This window comes from Rana temporaria, chromosome 2, assembly GCF_905171775.1.
Source record: "Rana temporaria chromosome 2, aRanTem1.1, whole genome shotgun sequence".
Taxonomy (NCBI): domain Eukaryota; kingdom Metazoa; phylum Chordata; class Amphibia; order Anura; family Ranidae; genus Rana; species Rana temporaria.
In genome coordinates, this window is record NC_053490.1 from 444,162,117 (window position 1) to 444,185,046 (window position 22,930).

The 22,930-nt window shown below is 44.0% G+C and overlaps 1 protein-coding gene across 1 annotated transcript in view; it reads left to right on the forward strand.

Annotated features, from left to right (window-relative positions):
- PAFAH1B1 (platelet activating factor acetylhydrolase 1b regulatory subunit 1) overlaps positions 1-22,930 on the forward strand; it is a 118,542-nt gene that overhangs the window by 22,433 nt on the left and 73,179 nt on the right. Inside the window, exon 2 of the mRNA XM_040338446.1 lies at positions 22,531-22,738. Within this exon, the coding sequence (XP_040194380.1) occupies positions 22,707-22,738 (32 nt within the window). The 5' untranslated portion in view covers positions 22,531-22,706. The remainder of the gene's footprint in view (positions 1-22,530; positions 22,739-22,930) is intronic.

Consider the following 22,930-nt stretch of genomic DNA (forward strand, 5'->3'; position numbering starts at 1 on the left):
CACCTCTTTAAAAGAGATGCAGAAAAGCATGGGAAAAATGATATCCGCAGCTATGCGGGGCAGTAAGCGGAATAGATCTCCGTCGCCCGAGCGCGGACCCTCAGAAGAGGAGGTCCTTTCCTCAGGGGAATTGGACGACCTCTTGGACACGGACCAAGTAGGTTCAGGGATCGAAGACCCGGATACAGAGGAGTCTGGGGCAGTCTCCCTGAGGGAGAGCTGGTGGATTCAAGGATTGTCGGACTTGGTCCATAGGACATTCTACTTGCCAGTACCAGATCTCCAGGTATCGACGGTTTCAGCTTTGGGCTCACTGAGGGCGCCTCAAAGCAATGCTGTGTTTCCGATCCATCCTCTATTAGAGGGAATTTTGTTCCAAGATTGGAACAAGCCAGATAAGATCTTCTTACCACCTAAAAGGTTCTCTGTCCTATATCCTATGGAAGAAAAATTTTCCAAAAGATGGGCTACTCCTGCAGTGGACGCAGCCATCTCATGTGTTAACAGATCGTTAACATGCCCTGTAGAAAACATACAGGTGTTCAAGGATCCAGTTGATAAGCGCTTGGAAGCACTACTTAAGAACTCCTTCACTACTGCAGGGGCAGTAGTACAGCCAGCTGTGGCTGCGATTGGGGTCGCTCAAGCATTATCGGATCAATTTAAGCAGATGCTTAAACTTATTCCGGCCCAGCAGGCAGAAAAATTTTCGGATGTCCCTAAGGCCATATGTTTTACGGTAGACGCAATCAAGGATTCTATCCAGCAAGCGTCACGTTTATCGTTATCCCTTATCCATATGAGAAGACTCTTATGGTTAAAAAGCTGGGAGGCTGAGCCCCCATGCAAGAAGCTCCTGGTAGGGTTCCCCTTCCATGGAGGACGACTCTTCGGAGAAGACCTAGATAAACGGCAAGAGTACTCTCTTGCCAACTAAGAAGAAGGTTCAGGGACCTGCGTTTAAACGACAGTATTCCCCTGGGCAGGGGCCCTCTAATGCCAAGCAGTATCGACGGCCTCCTGCAAAAGCAAACTTCGGCTTCAACAGCAGATCACAAGGACAGGCTGTTAGAGGCAAAAGGCAGTGGTTTCGCAAACCAGCAAAACCAGCCCCCAAGCCAACCTTATGAAGGGGCGCCCCCACCCACGAAGGTGGGGGGGGGGGGAAGGCTGCGACTCTTTTCAGAGATTTGGGAAGCCAGCATTCCCGACGAGTGGGTACGGTCTTCCGTGGCCACAGGCTACAAATTAGATTTCCTAAGGTTTCCTCCTCCTCATTTCCAGAAGTCGAGGATTCCAAACGATCCGGAAAAGGGAGCCGCATTAAGATCGGCATTAGATCATCTACTTTCCCAGGAAGTAATAGTAGAGGTACCAGTCCTGGAACAGGGGCTGGGTTTCTACTCCAACCTATTCATCATCCCAAAATCCAATGGAGATGTCAGGCCAATTTTGGACCTAAAGATGGTAAATGCATATCTAAAGATCCGCTCATTTCGGATGGAATCCGTGCGGTCAGCAGCTGCCACACTCCAGAAGGACGACTTCATGGCGTCCATAGACATAAAGGATGCCTACCTTCATGTTCCAATTTATCAGCCACATCAAAGATATCTACGCTTCATGGTGGCTTCGCGTCACTTCCAATTCGTGGCGCTTCCCTTCGGGTTGGCTACGGCCCCCCGGGTGTTCACGAAGGTCCTAGCTCCAATCCTAGCCAAACTAAGGATCCAAGGGGTCACGATCCTAGCATACCTGGACGACCTCCTAGTCATAGATCACTCGTCTCCCGGCTTGGAGCGAGCAGTGGCCCTCACGGTCCAATACCTCGAGAGGTTCGGCTGGGTCCTAAATCGAGAAAAGTCAGCTTTCCAGCCCACAAAGCAGTTGGAATATCTCGGCATGAGATTAGACACAGAACAACAAGGAGTGTTCCTACCTCTGAGGAAGGTAAAAGCCATCAAGGAATTAATCCTACTGGTTCTAAGCAAGAAAGAACCGACTATTCGCCTATGTATGAGGTTACTAGGCAAGATGGTGGCCACATTCGAGGCGGTACCATACGCCCAGAGCCACACTCGCATCCTACAGGCAGCCATCCTGTCAGCATGGAGCAGAAGGCCACAGGCCTTGGATATCCCGTTGCCGCTCTCATCAAGAGTCCGACAAAGTCTGTGTTGGTGGTTAGACCCTCAGAATCTACTGAAGGGGAGGTCTTTCAGCCCAGTGGCTTGGAAGATAGTGACCACAGACGCCAGCCTGACGGGCTGGGGAGCAATTTTGGATGGTTGCACTCGCCAAGGTACTTGGGCAAAGCCAGAGAAGCAGTTGCCCATCAACATCTTGGAGCTCAGAGCTGCTCGACTAGCCCTCAGGGCTTGGACGTCAAAATTGCAGGGGTTCCCGGTGAGAATTCAATCAGACAATGCCACGGCCGTGGCATACATAAATCACCAAGGGGGAACCAGGAGTCAAGCCGCTCAGAGAGAGGTGAGCTTGATTCTTCTATGGGCAGAGGCTCATGTGCCCTGCATATCGGCAATATTCATTCCAGGAGTGGACAACTTTCAGGCGGACTTCTTAAGCCGCCAGACTCTATGGCCGGGGGAATGGTCTCTGCATCCACTAGTCTTTCAAGCACTCTGCCAAAGATGGGGAGTGCCGGACGTGGATATCATGGCATCGAGACTCAACAAGAAACTAGACAGGTTCATGTCCCGCTCAAGGGATCCGATGGCCTGCGGAACCGATGCGTTGGTTTGCCCTTGGCATCAGTTCAAACTTCTTTATGCGTTTCCCCCGCTCCAGTTACTACCCCGCCTGCTGCGCAGGATCCGGGTGGAGCACATACCAGTCATCCTGGTAGCTCCAGCATGGCCCAGAAGGGCATGGTACTCACTAATCTTAAGGATGGTAGTGGGAGACCCTTGGACTCTTCCTCTACGGCCAGACCTGCTATCGCAAGGTCCGATCCTCCACCCTGCCTTACGGCATCTAAATTTGACGGCCTGGAAGCTGAATCCCTGATTCTCAGGGGTAGAGGTCTGTCTCAGAAAGTAATCTCTACCCTAATCAGAGCCAGGAAACCGGTCTCTAGGGTGATTTATTACAGGGTCTGGAAGGCCTATGTAGGCTGGTGTGAGTCCAAGCGATGGCTTTCTCGCAAATTTACCATCGATAGAGTATTACGTTTTCTCCAGCTAGGAGTGGATAAAGGATTGGCATTAAGCACAATCAAAGGACAGATTTCTGCTCTGTCAGTGTGGTTTCAGCGGCCGCTGGCCACCCACTCGCTGGTTAAGACCTTCCTTCAAGGGGTCTTACGTATTAGACCTCCAGTTAAATCCCCGCTTTGTCCGTGGGATTTAAATCTTGTTCTGTCAAGTTTACAGAAACAACCGTTTGAGCCGTTGGCTGATATTCCTTGGTTCTACTGACAAGGAAGTTAGTATTTTTGGTTGCCATAGTTTCCGCAAGAAGAGTTTCGGAGCTGGCAGCCTTATCCTGTAAGGAACCATATCTTGTTTTTCATAAGGACAGGGTCGTTCTCCGCCCTCATCCTTCCTTCCTTCCGAAGGTCATATCCAGTTTTCATTTGAACCAGGATTTGGTATTACCATCCTTCTTCCCTAAACCTACTTCCAGAAAGGAAGGGTTGCTGCATACCTTGGATATTGTCAGGGCCATGAAGGCCTATCTTAAAGCTACAAAGAAGATCCGGAAGACAGATGTGCTGTTCATTCTACCGGATGGGCCCAAGAAGGGGCAGGCAGCTGCAAAGTCCACCATTCCTAGGTGGATTAAGCAATTAATCACTCAGGCCTACGGCTTGAAAGGGTTGCCTCCTCCAGTATCATTAAAGGCTCATTCTACTAGAGCCATGGGCGCCTCCTGGGCAGCACACCACCAGATCTCTATGGCTCAAGTTTGCAAGGCGGCAACCTGGTCTTCTGTCCACACGTTTACAAAATTCTACAAGTTGGACGTAAGAAGGAATACTGATACTGCCTTCGGGCAGGCAGTGCTGCAGGCTGCAGTTTGAGACCCTCGGATTCCGGGGGCTCCTCTTGTTCGAGTTAAATTTAAAAATTTTATTTTTCTCAACTAAGTTGGATTTATTATGATTTGAGTATATCTCTAAATTAAATCCTTTTGTCTTGGAGATGTTCTCCCTCCCCTCATTGTAAGCATTGCTTTGGGACATCCCATATAGTAATGAATGCCGCTCTGTGTCCCGTGATGTACGATAAAGAAAAAGAGATTTTTAATACAGCTTACCTGTAAAATCTTTTTCTTGGAGTACATCACGGGACACAGAGCTCCCACCCCTCTTTTTTGAGGACCATTTTGGGAGGCATACTGCTTGCTACAAAACTGAGGTACTCCTCCTATGGGAGGGGGTTATATAGGGAGGGGCATTTCCTGTTTGAGATTGCCAGTGTCTACACCTGAAGGTACTCCATATAACCCATATAGTAATGAATGCCGCTCTGTGTCCCGTGATGTACTCCAAGAAAAAGATTTTACAGGTAAGCTGTATTAAAAATCTCTTTTTTTCTCCCCGGCTTCCGATTCACGCGGGACTGGGCGTTCCTATCCCTGGGTTAGATGATTGACGTGTTGTGAAAAATTTCCCATGTTGCACAAGGCGCGTCGCCAGTTTTCCATAAATAGCCGAGCTGCGAGTCGGCGCTATACGGCGCCTGGGCAGTCAGCTCTACACGGCGGGCGTGGGCGCCGTATAGCGCCAATCATCTAACTCAGGAATAGGAACGCCCAGTCCCGCGGGAATCGGAAGCCGGGGAGAAAATCACACTATCGGTATGTACGGCAAAAAAAAAAAAAACTGCATACTGTAAATGTCGTTCGTATGCTGGATGTAATGTTAGAATTTTTTTTTTTAGGGTGAACCCCTGCTTTAAATTGCCCCTGAAGTTGGGACTGACATGTGTGAATGAAGTCAGCCGGATAACAAACTTAAATCTTTTAGGTTGAGGGAAGTAAAACTAAAATATGGTTGCATAAATGTGCACACCCTTAACCACTTCCTGCCCAAGGTACATCATATGACGTCTTGGACTTTGGGGATATTTGAATGCCTGCAGCTACAGGCATCATCCAGATATAATTTTCGGCTGGTTATTCCCTGCACCGTAATAACAATCATAGCGGAAGTTCAGCTGCTTGATCGTTCTTACAGGTGAGGAAACGCCACCCTCCAGTGCTTTTACCGTCTTGTCCATGCGTTTGGTGAGCCGGGGAAGGAATCCACTGGCACCGGAAATTGAGCATAGAGATTTATGTAAACGGCATTCAAACCACACAAGGTATCACCGCGAACGTTGGAGCGGGAGTAACTGTTCTAGCCCAAGACCTCCACTGTTACTCTAAACGGGTAACCTGTATAATTTTTAAAGCGTTGCCTATTGCGAGTGTGGCCAATTTTAAATGTTGGGCATCTCTCTACTTGGTGTAACATCATCTTTCACATTATACAGAAAAATTGGGCTAACTTTACTGCCCCCCCCCCAAAGCATTTGAAAAATTGCTGCACAAATCCCGTGTGACATAAGTTGCAACAGCTGCCATTTTATTCCCTAGGGCCTTTGATAAAATAACATATATAATTTTGTGCCAATATTGAATGGTATTTGGAACTGTTCATAATTCCCTCTACCTTGACTAAGGCCCCTGTTCCAGCTGAAGAAAAACAGGCCCAAAGCATGATGCTGCTGCCACCACCATGCTTCACTCTTGGAATGGTGTTGTTTTGGTGATGTGCAGTGTTTTTGCGCCAAACATATCTCCTGGAATCATGGGCAAAAAGTTCAACCTTGGTTTTAATCAGACCATAACACATTTTCCCACATGCTTTTGGGAGACTTAAGATGTGTTTTTTTGAAAAATATAGCCTGGCTTGAATGTTTTTCTTGGCAAGAAAAGGCTTTGTCTTGCTACTCAACCCCATAGCCCAGACATAAATAATGCAGGAGATTGTTGTAACATGTACTTGCCAGATATTCCTGCAGCTCCTTTTAATGTTGGTGTAGGCCTATTGGCAGCCTCCCTGACCAGTTTTCCTTATCGTCTTCATCAATTTGAGGGACGTCCAGTTCTTGGTAATGTCACTGTTTTGCCATATTTTCTCTACTTCATGACTGTATTAAATTCACTGTGTTCCATGGTATGTCTAATGCCTTAGAAATTCTTTTGTACACTTCTCCCGACTGATGCCTTTTACAATGTAATCCCTCTGATGCTTTGGAAGCTCTATGTGGACCATGGCTTTTTTGCTGTAGGATGTGACTAAGAAAATGTCAGGAAAGGCCTACTAGAACAGCTGAACTTTAGAAGATTTCAGTTTGTTTTTCAATTGAGTTGTACAGTTTTTAGGTCACATTAAGAGCCCTTTCACGTATGGGCGTTTTTACGGAGCTATTCGGCCACTAGCGGGGCGCTTTTAACCCCCACTAGCGTCCGACAAAGGGTTAAAATCACCCACAAAGCGCCGCAGTTGGCGGCACTTTGCCGGCAGTTAAGCTGCGCTGCTCTTTCATTTCAATGGGCAGGAGTGGGCACACCACTCCAAAGATGCTGCTTGCAGGACATTTAACATCCTGCCAGCGCATTGCCTAAGGGATTTCACACTGACTGCAGGGGAGCCGTTTTTCAGGCGCTATTTTTAGCCCAAAAGCGCCCGAAAAGCGCCTCGGTGTGAAAGGGGTCTAAAGGTGGAAAAAGTTCTGAAATTATTTAGATTTGATCCCCTGCTGATTTTGTATGTTTGCCCACTGACAAATAATCAGTCTATAATTTTAATGTTTAATTTTTTTAATTGCTCCCAAGGGCCTATAGGCAGCTAAAAAAAATTTTGAATAGAATATATCAAAGTTCTTGCGTACAAATATATGAAAAAACACATCAATTAAAAACTATATGAGCTCTGGTATGCATGGTATCCAAACATGAGATGTCAATATTGCAAATGGCAAAAAGGAGTTTCTTGACGCTAAATGCTATTGCTCACAGAGCTCCAATGCGATCGTTCATTGTTCTGATCTTCCTCAGGTGGGTGAAGACCTCTTCAAATTTAAATATCGTGCATGATCAGAGTCCATTTAAAAACGACATATAGGTGGGTAGTTTTCAGGTGGTCATCTGTCCAAGGAGTGTGGAACGGGCCCACACCAACCCATAGAAAGTCACAGACTAAAAGACGAGAAAGGAGCACAGACCTACCCACAAGTGGTCTTGGATGGTAAATGACATTCAAAGCACGGCTGACACTGATGGGAATCCTTTCAACAGTATGCATGCATGTATGTATACAGTGCCTTGCGAAAGTATTCGGCCCCCTTGAACTTTGCAACCTTTTGCCACATTTCAGGCTTCAAAACATAAAGATATAAAACTGTAATTTTTTTTTGAAGAATCAACAAGTGGGACACAATCATGAAGTGGAACGAAATTTATTGGATATTTTAAACTTTTTTTTAACAAATAAAAAACTGAAAAATTGGGGGTGCAAAATTATTCAGCCCCCTTAAAGGGTCACTAAAGGATTTTTTTTTGTTTTAGCTAAATAGCTTCCTTTACCTTACTGCAGTCCTGGTTTCATGTCCTCATTGTACGTTTTTGCTTTGATGTTGCTGTAATTCCTCTCTGTTCTGGACACTTCCTGGTTGTCCGTTTCCTGATCACCACAGTACTGGGAGATTTCTCACTGTGGTGACTAATCAAGGAGGTGTGTCTAAAACCCCTCAGCACCAATCCAGTTTCGTTTGGCAAAACCTTCACTGCCCTCTATTGGCTCTTTGTCTCTGTACATCAGTGAACCAGGAAACAGCAAAAACGAAACTAAACTGCAGGCACATTATATGATTGGTTTTTATCTATTTTTAATCATTTTTAAAAGCAATCAGTTAACTATTATGTCTCTACCCTGTAAACAGTAATTTCATCAAAAAAAAAATTCCCTTTAGCCTAGGTTCACACTGCTGCGAATTCAAAATCGCGGTAAAATGCGCGATTTTACCTCGATTTCGCGGCCGCGATTTCGGCCGCAATGTAATGTAAATCGCGGCCCGAAATCGCAAAAAGTATGACAGGAACTACTTTTCGAAATCGCAGATGCGGCGTCGCACTGATTAGGACATTGCCGACAATTGCCGCCGATTTGAGATGCGATTTGACATGTCAAATCGCATCTCAAATCGTTCCAAATCGTACCCAGTGTGAACCAGGGCTTAGTGACCCTTTAAGTTAATACTTTGTAGCGCCACCTTTTGCTGCGATTACAGCTGTAAATCGCTTGGGGTATGTCTCTATCAGTTTTGCACATCGAGAGACTGAAATTTTTGCCCATTCCTCCTTGCAAAACAGCTGGAGCTCAGTGAGGTTGGATGGAGAGCGTTTGTGAACAGCAGTTTTCAGTTCTTTCCTCAGATTCTCGATTGGATTCAGGTCTGGACTTTGACTTGGCCATTCTAACACCTGGATATGTTTATTTGTGAACCATTCCATTGTAGATTTTGCTTTATGTTTTGGATCATTGTCTTGTTGGAAGACAAATCTCCGTCCCAGTCTCAGGTCTTTTGCACACTCCATCAGGTTTTCTTCCAGAATGGTCCTGTATTTGGCTCCATCCATCTTCCCATCAATTTTACCATCTTCCCTGTCCCTGCTGAAGAAAAGCAGGCCCAAACCATGATGCTGCCAACACCATGTTTGACAGTGGGGATGGTGTGTTCAGGGTGATAAGCTGTGTTGCTTTTACACCAAACATAAAGTTTTGCATTGTTGCCAAAAAGTTCGATTTTGGTTTCATCTGACCAGAGCACCTTCTTCCACATGTTTGGTGTGTCTCCCAGGTGGCTTGTGGCAAACTTTAAGCAACACTTTTTATTGATATATTTAAATAAAGGCTTTCTTCTTGCCACTCTTCCATAAAGGCCAGATTTGTGCAGAGTCTCCCACCTCAGCTGTAGATCTCTGCAGTTCATCCAGAGTGATCATGGGCCTCTTGGCTGCATCTCTGATCAGTCTTCTCCTTGTATGAGCTGAAAGTTTAGAGGGACGGCCAGGTCTTCGTAGATTTGCAGTGGTCTCATACTCCTTCCATTTCAATATTATCGCTTGCACAGTGCTCCTTGGGATGTTTAAAGCTTGGGAAATCTTTTTGTATCCAAATCCGGCTTTAAACTTCTCTGGTGTGTTCCTTGTTCTTCATGATGCTCTCTGCGCTTTAAATGGACCTCTGAGACTATCACAGTGCAGGTGCATTTATACGGAGACTTGATTACACACAGGTGGATTCTATTTATCATTAGTCATTTAGGTCAACATTGGATCATTCAGAGATCCTCACTGAACTTCTGGAGAGAGTTTGCTGCACTGAAAGTAAAGGGGCTGAATCATTTTGCATGCCCAATATTTTCAGTTTATTTGTTTAAAAAAAGTTTGAAATATCCAATAACTTGCGTTCCACTTGTTGATTCTTCAAAAAAATATTAGTTTTATATCTTTATGTTTGAAGCCTGAAATGTGGCAAAAGGTCGCAAAGTTCAAGGGGGCCGAATACTTTCGCAAGGCACTGTATATCCCACTTGATTGTATAATTCAAATTCAATGTAGTTTATCTCTACAGGTCCTCTTTTTACAAGTTTAAAGAGTCAGGGATTCATGCGAGGAATACTGTGAATTCCTCACATATCCAGGTAGGTGCAAGTATTATTGTCTAGCAGCCATTCCCATCCTGCAACTGATCACTTGCTGCAAGGAATGAGATATCAGTGTAGAACATGTAGAGTGTAGTAGGAGATATACATATATACTGTTGAAAGGATTCCCATCAGTGTCGGATGGTTAATAACATTCAAAGCACAGCTAAGACCACTTATGGGTATGTCTGTGCTCTCCTTTCCCTCTCTCACATTTAGTCTGTGTGTCTTTCCGTGGGTTGGTGTGGGCCCGTTCCACACTTCTTGGACAGATTACCACCTGGAAACTACCCTGCCTATGTTTTTAATTGACTCCGATCATGCATGATATTTCAATTTTGAAGATGTCTTCATCCCCCTTAGGAAGATCAGAACAATATACGATCGAATCGCGTTGGGGCTCTTCTATGAGCAATAGCCTTGTGTTAAACTCCTTTTTGTTATTTGCAGTATTGACATCTCATGTTTGGATACCATGCAGATTTTAATTCATCAGTTTTTTTCATATAATTGTACGCAATAACAAAAAAACAAATTGCTGCAAAAAACGCATTGCGTGCTTTTCTACAGCTTTTGCATTGAAGTATATTGAACCAAAAAAACAAAATGGCACAGTTTTTCGTGAAAAAAAAGTCCTTGCCCTTTCCAAATAGGCAGCAGCTGAAAAAAATTATGGATGTGAACGTGTCCCATATGCAACCATGTAAATGAACTGTAGTGTTTCTGTAAAAGGCACCAAAAAACAGAGGTGTGACCCAGGCCTGAGATGTTTAGTAACATAATGGGGGTTAAAAAAACTAAAATTGGTACAAAAAGAGCAAATTGCTACTGTAAGAGCTGGTTCACACTGGGGCGACCTGGGATCCGACTTCAAGACGCCCCAAGTCATGCGGTCGAGAAAGTGAATGGGAGCCGTCTTAATGTACACTGCTGAAGTCGCTCCGACTTCAGAAAAGGTTCCTGTACTACTGACTAATCTGACTATTAGGCGACCTGTGTCCATTGATTTCAATGGAAGTCGCCTCCAAGTCGGATCCCCGTTCACAGTGAGGCAACTTTGCAGGAAGTCGCCCCAGTGTGAACCTGTTCTAAGGCAAGCTCCTCCCTCCCACAGGGGATCTCCACGCCAAATTTTAAATAAAAAACTGGCATGGGTTCCCCTCTAGGGGCATACCAGGCCCTTATGTCTGGTATGGATTTCAAAGGGAAACGCCTACGCCAAAAAACGACATGGGGGCTCCCCCCAAATCCATACCAGACCCTTATCCGAGCACGCAGACCGGCCGGTCAGGAAAGGGGGTGGTCACGGGCGAGTGCCCCTCCCCCTCCTGAACCATACCAGGCGGCATGCCCTCAACATGGGGGGGGTCCTTTAGGTAGGGGGGCTCCCTGTGGTCCCCCCACCCCAAAGCACCTTGTCCCCATGTTGATGGGGACAAGGGCCTCTTCCCGACAACCCTGGCCGTTGGTTGTCGGGGTCTGCGGGCGGGGGCCTTATCGGAATCTGGGAGCCCCCTTTAATGAGGGGGCCCCCAGATCCCGACCCCCACCCTATGTGAATGAGTATGGGGTACATCGTACCCCTACCCATTCACCTGGTGGAAAATAAATGTCAATAAAAAAACACTACACAGGTTTTTAAAGTAGTGTAGTTTATTTAGACAGCTCCGGGCGTCTTCTGCCAGGCACCACCACTGTCTTTCAGCTTTTGCCAGCTGTGGCCCTGTCTTCTCCCGACTTCGGGGGGTCTTCTCCCGACTTCGGGGGGTCTTCTCCCGACTTCGGGGGGTCTTCTCCCGACTTCGGGGGGTCTTCTCCCGACTTCGGGGGGTCTTCTCCCGACTTCGGGGGGTCTTCTCCCGACTTCGGGGGGTCTTCTCCCGACTTCTCCGCTCTCTCTTCTCCTGCTCTCCGGTTCTTTTTCTCTTCTGCCGGGCACCACCGATGTCTTCTTTCAGCTCTTTCACCAGTGGGGGCCCAGTCTTCTGCGTCACCTTCTCCTCTTCGATGTTGACTTGACGCTCCCTTCCGCTGTAATGCCGGGTGTGCGGTGCGCGGCAATTTATATAGGCCTCTTATGATCACCCGGAGCATGCTAGGACTGAAGTCATAAGAGGCCTATATAAATTGCTGCGCACCGCACACCCGGCATTACAGCAGGAGGGAGCGTCAAGTCAACATCGAAGAGAAGAATGCGCCTGGTACGGTTCAGGATGGTGGGGGGGGGGGCGCTCGCCTGTCCCCTCCCCCTTTCCTGACCGGCTGGTCTGCGTGCTTGGATAAGGATCTGGTATGGATTTGGGGGGAACCCTCACACTTTTTTTTCGGCGTAGGGGGTTCCCCTTGCAATCCATACCAGACCTAAGGACTTGGTATGCTAGAGGGGAACCCATGCCGTGTTTTTAATTTTTTTGGCATCTAGTTCCCCCTCCTGGAGGCGCCCTCACGTCGTGTTTGTAAGTCGTGTTGATTTATACTCAAGTCGTGTTCAAGTTGCCTCCCAAAGTCATGCTGAAAGTCGTGTTGCCCCAGTGTAAAAAAATAAAAACCCAGCAGTGATTAAATGCTACCAAAATAAAGCTCTCCTCACCGCGATCGTGGCCTGCCGGTGGATGTCAATGATCCCCAATAGACCGTGTCCATCCAGTGTGTGGCTTTGCAACTCTTTTTATATCTACATGCTACCTGGGGTCCCCTATAATCAAGGGACCGCCGGGATCTGGTAAGCAGATTTATATGCTTTGTTGGTGGAGGATCTGGTTGTCACTCCGTATTGCTGGCTCATCTGACTATATCATTTGAGGACTTATTCTCTTCACTGGTGAAGGAGCATCTCAAATTGATCACTTCTGTGATCCAACTTTCCAATTATTTTTTATATATGGACTTTTTGCTTTAAGGGTTCGTGCTTTGATTCTTTTGCATGTTTATGACTATATGATGATTGTTTATTCAATCGTTCAACACAATAAATTTTTGTTTTATATTGTCACATCAAATGTTTATATTGTTTAGCGCAACTTGTTTTTTTCCCATATTTATACCACTGTTTAATGTCACACAGTAAGGTGCAGCTTTACAATTTGCTTCATTAGCAATCACTTTCTCACACGTTTGAGGTACGGGTTTGTTTACTACTAATTAGCGCAGTTTTTTTTCAAAAATGTTTTTTTCGTATATCGGCGTGAGACGGTCGGCAAGTGGTTAACGGGTACACAGAGGGCCACAAAAACTTAGGGTAGGTGGAAAAAGACAGACTTAAGATTTTTCTTTGAGGTTTTTTACATTTTATTTTTTCTATCTTGATTAAAGTTTACTGCCTTCTTTCAAGATCTTGGTAGACGACTTTGGTATGCAAGTCCCCCCCCCCCTTTTTTTTCCACTTGGTGTGAAGTGTTTTGCTAATACCACCCTGAAGAAAGACATTTCGGACACCCCACACCTGCAACACGCCTAAATATGTCGGTGTGAATAGGCCAGGACCTTTCACATTCATCATTTGAATGGTGTTCAGTTCCAAGAGGGGGATGGCTTGGCTAGAGTTCAAGGTTTTGTTTATAGACAGAGGGTCCAAGGGGTTTCACAAAGACACAGATCTGAAGATGATCTACAAATGCCTTCAAGCACATTAGTAAGGCAGGTATTCCAAAAATATTTTAATGATCTACTTTTATTTTTTCTTGTCTTGGAGTTAATAAGAATTAAAACTTTTTTGTTTTTACATACGATTGGATGAGACATGCAGCATACAATTTGCTGTGTCAGAGCTCTGGTCTCAAATGTGAATTCCCTTGTCTGCTGTCTGGGTGCAGTGATATGACACATGCAGGTCCAAATTTTGTTTTGGTTTCATGGATGATTGTTGTACAAGTAGACATTTTTGGGACAATTTATGGTGTAGAATTATTGCAATAACTCGGTTAAAACATTATTTCTCAGATACATTTTCTGATTTTTTATTTATTTTTTTAAACGTCAGAGTGACTTATTCCAACAGTTATGGATTACAGTGGATGCATGTTTCGCCCAATATTTTTTTTAGCTTTTTACATTATCTACTTGACACAGTACTGGCTGCTATATAATGTTTTTGAATTGCATACCTGTCAAATCCTGCACGCAATTCATGTGTGCTTGTAATAAACAAAGGAAACCAAGGAAAGATGAACTAGGTGACTGGGTAGACGGCCGTAGGGAGTAAAGTGGCCGTAGGGAGTAAAGTGGCCCAGGTTGGCGTTAAATTTTTTTTAATGTATTACAAAGTTGGATATATAAACCTAAAACATATTAAAACATATCCAGGCATGTAAAATGAACACTCCCTGAATATATTAACCCAGGGTTTGACAAATTTCCTTGGAATCTAGAAGCCAGCTAAAATAGTTAAAAGCCAGAAAACGTGCCCCGTCCCGCCAAGCTCGCGCGCAGAAGCGAATGCATACGTAAACGGTGTTCAAACCACACATGTGAGGTATCGTCGCGATTGGTAGAGCGAGAGCAATAATTCTAGCTCTAGACCTCCTCTAACTCAAAACATGCAATCTGTGACTTGGGGAGGTGACTGATAGTGTGTCCCTTGTACATAGGGACAACCATCAGTCTCCTCTCCCTGAAAGGACGTGGAGCTCTGTGGTTACACACAGAGCTCCACGTCCCTGTCTCCGTGACTGCCTATCGCGGGTGCCCGGAGAACATCGCGGCCGCCAGGCACGCGTTTTGGCACCTGGCTGACGCGGCGTGCGCGCGCCCCCCAGTGGCCTGGAGGCCGTATATAGATGGCCTCCCGTCAATTAAGAGCCGCATTGTGGCCGTAAAAACCAGCCAGGCGGGAAGAGGTTAATGGCAGAATGCTTATAATGTTTGCTTATTAGATTCAACGTTATGGAGAGAAATGGTGATACTAGTTGTAACTTTTTTATAACTTGGGCTGAGTTCACACTAGTGCGATGCCAGACATTGCATGTTATCTGCACATGAATCGGATCACACAAGTGTTCACGCTTATGCGATTCGATTCCTGCACCATTTTACAGTTCGCACAGCGATCTGCGAACCGACCTGGGGGTGTCGTTAACTTTACATTGATAATGGGCTTTCACACTGGAGTGACAGGACAGGCGCTTTGCAGGTGCTATTTTTAGCACGATAGCGCCTGTAAAGCGCCTCAGTGTGAAAGTGGCCTAACTGTAATAAGCCTACATTTTCCATGAGTCCTTGGAATGGGAGTGAATGTGGGAGGTTCATGTAAACGTGAACTCACCCACTTCAACATAAATCACACCCCTCATTCTGCAGCCAGCAAGACATACATCACACGGTAGGATAAGTTACAGCTAGGGCACCAAATGGAAATGTTGCTGCCGAAACTAAAAATTAAGGATGCACTAGACCAGTGGTTCTCAACCTTCTGTGCCATGACCCCTTGATAAAATTTCCCAAGTTGTGGGGACCCTTAACAGTAACATTTTAGGATGTACCACTCTTTCTCTTTTGTTCTTCTTTTTTTTTTTTTTTTTTTTTTTCTTTTATCTCTCTCTATCCTAATTTCTTGTTGTTTTTCCGCCCCCCGCTCCCACATACCTCGCTCTCAAGCCGTCTTTCTTGTTCTTTCTCTTATTCTTTCTCCCCCTTTTTTTTGTTCCTCCCCCTCCTTTTCATGTATTCTTTATTTTTTATTCCGTCTTACTCTTTGGGGGGTGGGATGAGTGGCAGTGCAGTGGGGGGTTCTCATCAGCCAACTTTGGTGCTCTTGATTTGAGAACTGTAGTGGGGGCTTTTAATGGCAACTATAATCACAGGTAGTGTTACTCACTGTGTCTCTGACTTTGTGGTGTCTCGTAGCAGTGACACCTATGCCGAAATGAGGAGATGGGGTCTCCTCCAGCCCCTCCGACTTCACATTCTTCACCAGTCAGCTGACCTCTATTCTCTACTCCCTAGCCATGCTGAGAACTGAATGGGCGGCTGCAATGAAAAGGAGGGGGCGGCCGCATGCTCCAGGAACAGCCCAGCTGGACCGTCACAGACTCCAGGGACAGCTGTGAAAAGGCTGGTAGAGCAGTGCAGGCTTCGGGAACAGCCCAGGATCCAAGGACTCTTGGCAAATCATCATTTGACCCCTGAGGGGGCCCTGATGCCCAGGTTGAGAACCACTGCACTAGACCAAAAATTACAGTTTAAAGAAAATATTGTCATGACCATCTCTTGTGCCTCTAACCATCTTTTGTTTTATGTCTGCAATCTTAACCACTTCAGCCCTGGACCATTTGGCTGGCCAAAGACAAGGCCACTTTTTGCGATTCGACACTGCGTCTTTTTAACCACTTTAGGACCCCTTCACGCCTATATACGTCGGCAGAATGGCACGACTGGGCACATACATGGACGTGGCTCTTTAAGCCCAGCCGTGGGGTCACGCGCATGCGACCCGGTCCGAAGCTCCGTGACCACAGGACTCGCGGACCCGATTGCCGCTGGAGTCCCGCGATCGGTCCCCAGAGCTGAAGAACGGGGAGAGCTGTGTGTAAACACAGCTTCCCCGTTCTTCACTGTGGCGCTGTTATCGATCGTGTGTTCCCTTTTTATAGGCAAACACAATCAATGACGTCACACCTACAGCCACACACCCCTACAGTTAGAAACACAAATGAGGTCACACATAACCCCTTCAGCACCCCCTTGTGGTTAACTCCCAAACTGCAATTGTCATTTTCACAGTAAACAATGAATTTTTAACAGTGATACTGGGCTCACAGAGCGCTTACCTTAGCCCAACAGGGCAGTAGCTCAGAGTGGTGTAAAGTTGTCCTCATTCGAACAGCATGAACATATGAACTACATTGGCTTATGAACTTTATCTCTATGAACTGTTTCATGCACATATCCCAGTGGATCCCATAAGCATCATTCCTATTCATTAGGAATTTGATCTTTATTGTTGCATTAGCACTTCATTAACACTGTGCTCACCAGCACTTATTGGGCACTATTGCTTATTCAGCACATTTATTTTGCTGACTGTCACTGTATTCACTATTGATTTTGTTTGTTTATTCTTTGACTTGCTGTCAGTATTTTTGATTCTTGATTACGTATTTAGCACTTTATCACTGTTTCAGTACACTTTATATTTTATTATATATTTAGATGGTATTGATCACTCATTAGTTTAGCTTAATTTACCATTTTTTTGCGCTCATCACCCTTTTTTTTTTTCATTTATATCTTACACCGTGAGTTGTTTTCACTATAGATTGAGCTGCATTCATTCACTTACACTTATTAGTTTTATTTGTCCTATTCACTTTGACCAGCGCATAAGACCACTATCCATTCACCAATGCATTTTTAATGCATTTTCTGTTGTGAAAATGACAATGGTCCCAAAAATGTGTCAAAATTGTCCGAAGTGTCCGCCATAATGTCGCAGTCACGAAAAAAAACGCTGATCGCCGCCATTAGTAGTAAAAAAAAAAAAAAAAAATTATAATGCAATAAAACTATCCCCTATTTTGTAGGCGCTATGAATTTTGTGCAAACCAATCGATAAACGCTTATTGCAATTTATTTTTTACCAAAAATGGGTAGAATACGTATCGGCCTAAACTGAGGAAAAAAAATGTTTTATATATTTTTGGGGGGATATTTGTTATAGAAAAAAGTAAAAAATATTGCATTTTTTTTCAAAATTTCGCTCTATTTTTGTTTATAGCGCAAAAAATAAAAACCACAGAGGTGATCAAATACCACCAAAAGAAACTTTGTGGGGAAAAAAGGGACGCCAATTTTGTTTGGGAGCCACGACGCACGACCGCGCAATTGTCAGTTAAAGCGACGCAGTGCCAAATCGCAAAAACTGTCCGGGTCCTTTAGCTGCCTAAAGTTCCGGGTCTTAAGTGGTTAAAGGGGTTGTAAAGGTACATTTTGTTTTCCCTAAATAGCTTCCTTTACCTTAGTGAAGTCCTCCTTCACTTCCCTCAACCTTCGATTTTGCTTTTAAATGTCCTGATTTCTTCTGAGAAATCCTCACTTCCTGTTCTTCTGTCTGTAACTCCACACAGTAATGCAAGGCTTTCTCCCTGGTGTGGAGAAAGCCTCTTGAGGGGGCGAGCAGGCAAGTCAGGACACTGTCTACTTTGCAGATAAAGGAGCTGTGTGTTGGTGGGCGTCCTGACACTCCTGCTTGGGGTCTGTGCTAATTGGCACAGTGCCAATCAGTGGCCTCCTCAGTACCCCTCAGGAAAACCTGTCAGTACCTCATCAGTGTCTATTTGTGCCCATCAGTTCTGCCTGTCAGTGCTGCGTATAAGTGCCGCCTATCGGTGCCAACCCATCAGTGAAAGGGAAAACAAAATTTTATAACAAACAAAGTTTCGGTGTTTTTTCTAGTTTGGCAAAAAATTCAAAACCCCAGTGGTGACCACATACCGCCAAAAGAAAGCTCTATTGTGGGAATAAAATTTATAAAAATGTAGTTTGGGTACAGTGTTGTATGACCGCGCAATTGTCATTCAAATTGCGACAAATGCTGAAAATTGTCCTAGGGGGGAAGGTTTGCCTGCCCCTGCCTTACACCCTTTTTGAAGTGTTGAATATTGGTTTACCTGAGTTGCTTTTAATGTGTTTGTCTGATTTAGGAATGATTTGTTTGGAACCTGAAGAGATTTTTTCCTTTCATCATGGCTCATTTGACAGATGGTGGCTGTACAATTTAAATTACCAGAGTATATTAAGCTGCCCATACATGAATCGAGATTTGGCTGGTCCAACATGCCGAATTTCAATCCATGTACAGGCATTGGCTGTACATAAGTTGCTGATCAACTTCAGTTCAACCACCCTGTTGAATTTTCCCCACTCGGTCAGCATTGCAGACTATAGCTGGCAACTCTGATCCGTGTATTCTGATGGTGAGAAATTCTTCAAACACTTGAGGGGGGTGACTCATCTGTTGGCTGCATAAAGGCCTGTACACACGATCAGACTTTTTGACAACAAACCTCCAACTGACCTGTTTTTGCAGACAATCCGACCGTGTACGCTCCATCAGACAAACTTTTTCACTTTTTAATCGGACAAATGTTCGCTGTGAGAACAGACAAACTTTCCGGCAACAAATGTCTGATGGAGCAAAGTCCTATAGTGTGTAAGGCTGCAACTAACGATTATTTTCAGAATCGATTAGTTGGCCGATTATTATTTTGATATGATTTGCATATTTTTTTTTTTGGTCCAATTTGTTGTTGGGCAGATTAAAAAACACAATTTGCCGCAAAAAAACATTACATGCTTTTCTGCAGCTTCTCCATTGAAGTATATTGAACCAAAAAAACAAAATGGAACCGTTTTGCTTTAAAAAAAAAAGTCCTTGCCCTTTCCAAATGCAGCAGCTGAAAAAAATCATGGATGTGAACGTGTCCCATAGGAAACCATGTAAATGAACTGTAGTGTTTCTGCGAAAAGCACCATGAAACTGAGGTGTGACCCAGCCTGAGATGTTTAGTAACATAATGGGGGTTAAAAAAACTAAAATTAGTACAAAAAGAGAAAATAATTGCTACTGTAAGGGGTTTGTTTTTTACTGTTGCACAGTGAAAGTAATATTTACAGTAGCGATTTGCTCTTTTTGTACTATAAAGGACCAATTTTAGTTTTTTTAAACCCCATTCTGTTACCGGCCTATTAATCGGTTAATTTCATAATCGATAAGTTGTCGATTAATCGATTAGTTGTTTTGGCCCTAACCGTGTGTACACAAGTCCATCGGACTAAAGTTCAAACACGCATGCTCCGAACCAATGCTAAAGATCAGACGACAATAGCAGAAGTTGCCGAAAGGGTGGCGGTAAAGAGCAGAAAAAACACGTGATTTGGTGGAAGTTGGCTGAAGTACTGCTGTGCTGGAAGTCTGATCGTGTGTATGAGGCTTTAGAATGGTAATGTTGCTTACTGGACATAAATGCCAATACTGGAAACTGAATTTCTAATGGATGATTCAATGGTAGAATGCACAAGTTTTTTTCTTCTTTTCCATTAAAGAATGGCTGTCCAGTGCAGATTGGTGTTCACTGTGTTTTTTAATTGCATTGCATGTACAAGTGATTGCTGGCACACAATGCTTCACACTGAAATTTAGAATAACTTGTGAAATTCTGCTGACACAATTGTCAGCAGTATCCTTTTTCGAGAATAGATTTTTGTGTTCTCAAATATATTTTGTCATACTTGATTTGAAATGTTACTTTATAGTGATTTAGTGTATTTAAAGCAATTCAACTTGGAAGCAAAACACTTACCTGTCCAGGGATCCAGCGTGGTCCTCACTCGAGCTGACTTTTTGACCATTTTGTGGTCCTGGCGCAAGCATTTTTACTCTGGTAATTTGGCTGTAACTGGTTGTGCTTCACAGCTGTCTTTTCAATGTGAAAGCGACACTGCACTTCATGAATGGTCCCACAGCTTTTTGGGATCTGATGTGTTCCAGAAGACTGCGGATCAATAAACTGACAACTTAATGGGGGGAGTGGTAGACAGCCAGAACTTCCTGTTTTGGGTGAAGTTTCTCTTTAAACGTTATTTATTTGCTCCCTTTTTGGTCTGTTATAGCGCTGAAAGCTTTTTATTACCGTATTTGTCGGCGTATAAGACGACCCTAATTTTCCAGCTAAAATTTTGGTTTTGGGATATGCTCACCGTATAAGACGACCCCCTTTCCTACTAGTCATGCCTCACCTCACTGTGCCGTTGCATGCCAGACTGTGCCGCCGTTGCATGCCTCGAAGTTCCCTTACCTTATCCCTGACATGAAGAATCTGTCAGACAGCGGCCGTCCGTTTTTCAAAAGCCGCGCCTCCTCCTTCTGCTGTTCTGTGATAGGTGCAACACTCAGCTTCCCAGCAGACACTGTGTTCAGTGTTCTGCCTATCATGGATGCCCTCATGTCCGAGGACATGAGGGCAAGTTAAATCTTTCAGGAGAGGTTGTAAAAACATCCTGTGTACATGAAGCATTAAGCTATTTTTTTGGGGACTCTCTTGCACAGTTTCTTACCTGGCGGTCCTAATATTACTAGCACTTTTGTTGCAAGTAGGCCACACTAAGCCTCTGTATTGACTGCCGTGCATCTGGAAAGTTTTCACAGCGCTTCACTTTTTCCACATGGTTATGTTAGTCTTATTCCAAAATGGATTTAATTCATTATTTTCCTCAAAATTCTACAAACAATACCCCATAATGACAGTGTGAAAGAAGTTTGAGATCTTGGAAAATGTATAAAAAATTAAGAAAAATCATGAGTACAGAAGTATTCACAGCCTTTGCCATGACACTCATAATTGAGCTTGGGTGCATCCTATTTCAACTGATCATCCTTGATGTTTCTACAACTTGGAGTCTACCTGTGGTAAATTCAATTGATTGGACATAATTTGCAAAGGCACACACACCTGCCTATATAAGGTCCCACAGATTACAATGCATGTCAGAGTACAAACCAAGCCATTAAGTCCAAGGATTTGTCCGTAGATCTCAGACAGGATTGTATCAAGGCACAGATCTGGGAAAGGGTACAGAAACCTTACTGCAACATTAAAGATCCCAGTGAGTACAGTGGCCTCCAGTGTGCCAAGCTTGTAGCATCATACTCAAAAAGACTTGTGGCTGCAATTGGTGTCAAAGGTGCTTCAACAAAGTATTAAGCAAAGTCTGTGAATACCGATGTACATGTGATTTTTTTGTTTTAAGTGGATGTAAACCCACTCTCATCCTTTCTAAACTACTGCCATAGTGCTTATCTATAAGGATATAGATGCCTCCTGCATGTATCCTTACCTGTCACATGTTTCCCCTCTGTTACAAGAACTGAAAATCTGCAGATTCTGTGGTTGGATCTGTTGTCTGGAGCTCTGTGGGTGGAGTCGTGATGTCGGTAGACTCCCTGCCCACCTCTACACTCCCCTTGTCAACATGCATTTTCTCTTGTGTATTCCTTACACTAAATTCTGCTATGATCACTAACATCCAGTCAAAATCCAGAAAAGTAACCAAATGACTTCAGAAAAGGGGTGGGAATAAAAAAAAAAAAAGAATGCCTGTCTCCAGGCTAGTGCATGATATATGTAAATAACCTGTCACAGCAAGGGGGTGGAACGGGAAAAAAATGTTTTCGGGTTTACATCCACTTTGAATTTGTAATGATTTCACAAACTTTTTTCACGTTGTCATTATGGGGTATTGTTTGTCGAATTTTGAAGACAATAATTTAATCCATTTTGGAATAAGGCTGTAACATAACAAAATGTGGTAAAGGTGAAGCACTGTGAATACTTACCGGGTGCACTGTATAAACTAAAAAAACGACTATACATTCCCTTTAAGTAATGAGGCTGCCACATGCAGAGCACCCCCTTGTGGCTAATTAACACAACACTCTTCAGTACACATATATGGCACAGCAAGCATTTAAAAATAGAAACCCAATTTAAATGTACATGAGCCACATATCCTTCTATGCATTTCCACAGTATTGCCTTATAACCTACAGAAATATGTTTAAACTGTAAATTGTTCAATAAAAGCTTTAAATATAAAAAAAAATTAGAAGCCAAAGGTATTCAATTTTAATTAACTCCCAATGTGTTTATTTCAGTAATTTTTCTTTTTTGCATTTTTGACCTGCACTATCCTCCTGTTAACATGAAACTGTACTTATTATTTTGAGTGGTCTCATGTTGACCAGAATTTTCATATGCTATAAACAATAAATGTTATGTCTTGTATTGAAAAATTCACAATAATTGTTTTTATTTTCCAGGTGGAATGACCCTTCCTTGAATGACTCCCAAGTTTTCTTTGGAACCCTGCCTTTGGTGAAGAGGTTTCCTACAACTGAAGCCACTCTGTGGCTGTATGCTTTGCAGATTTGGGGTTCCCTAGGATTTGTGAACTCCTGAAGCTCTCCTATATAAAATCAACAGAGACTTTCCAATCATGGTTCTGTCACAGAGGCAACGAGATGAGCTGTAAGTAGTTTTAACAATTTAGTTGCAATTGCATGTACATTACATTTTCTTCACTCTGGTATGTTGTAATGGTTATTTTAATCAAGTGATTCGGACACTAAGTAAAACCAGTTTTTCTAGTTAATGAGACCATGCTTGTTGGGGGGGGGGGGGGGGGGAAATATGGAAAGGAGTTGGAGGCTAAGTACACAC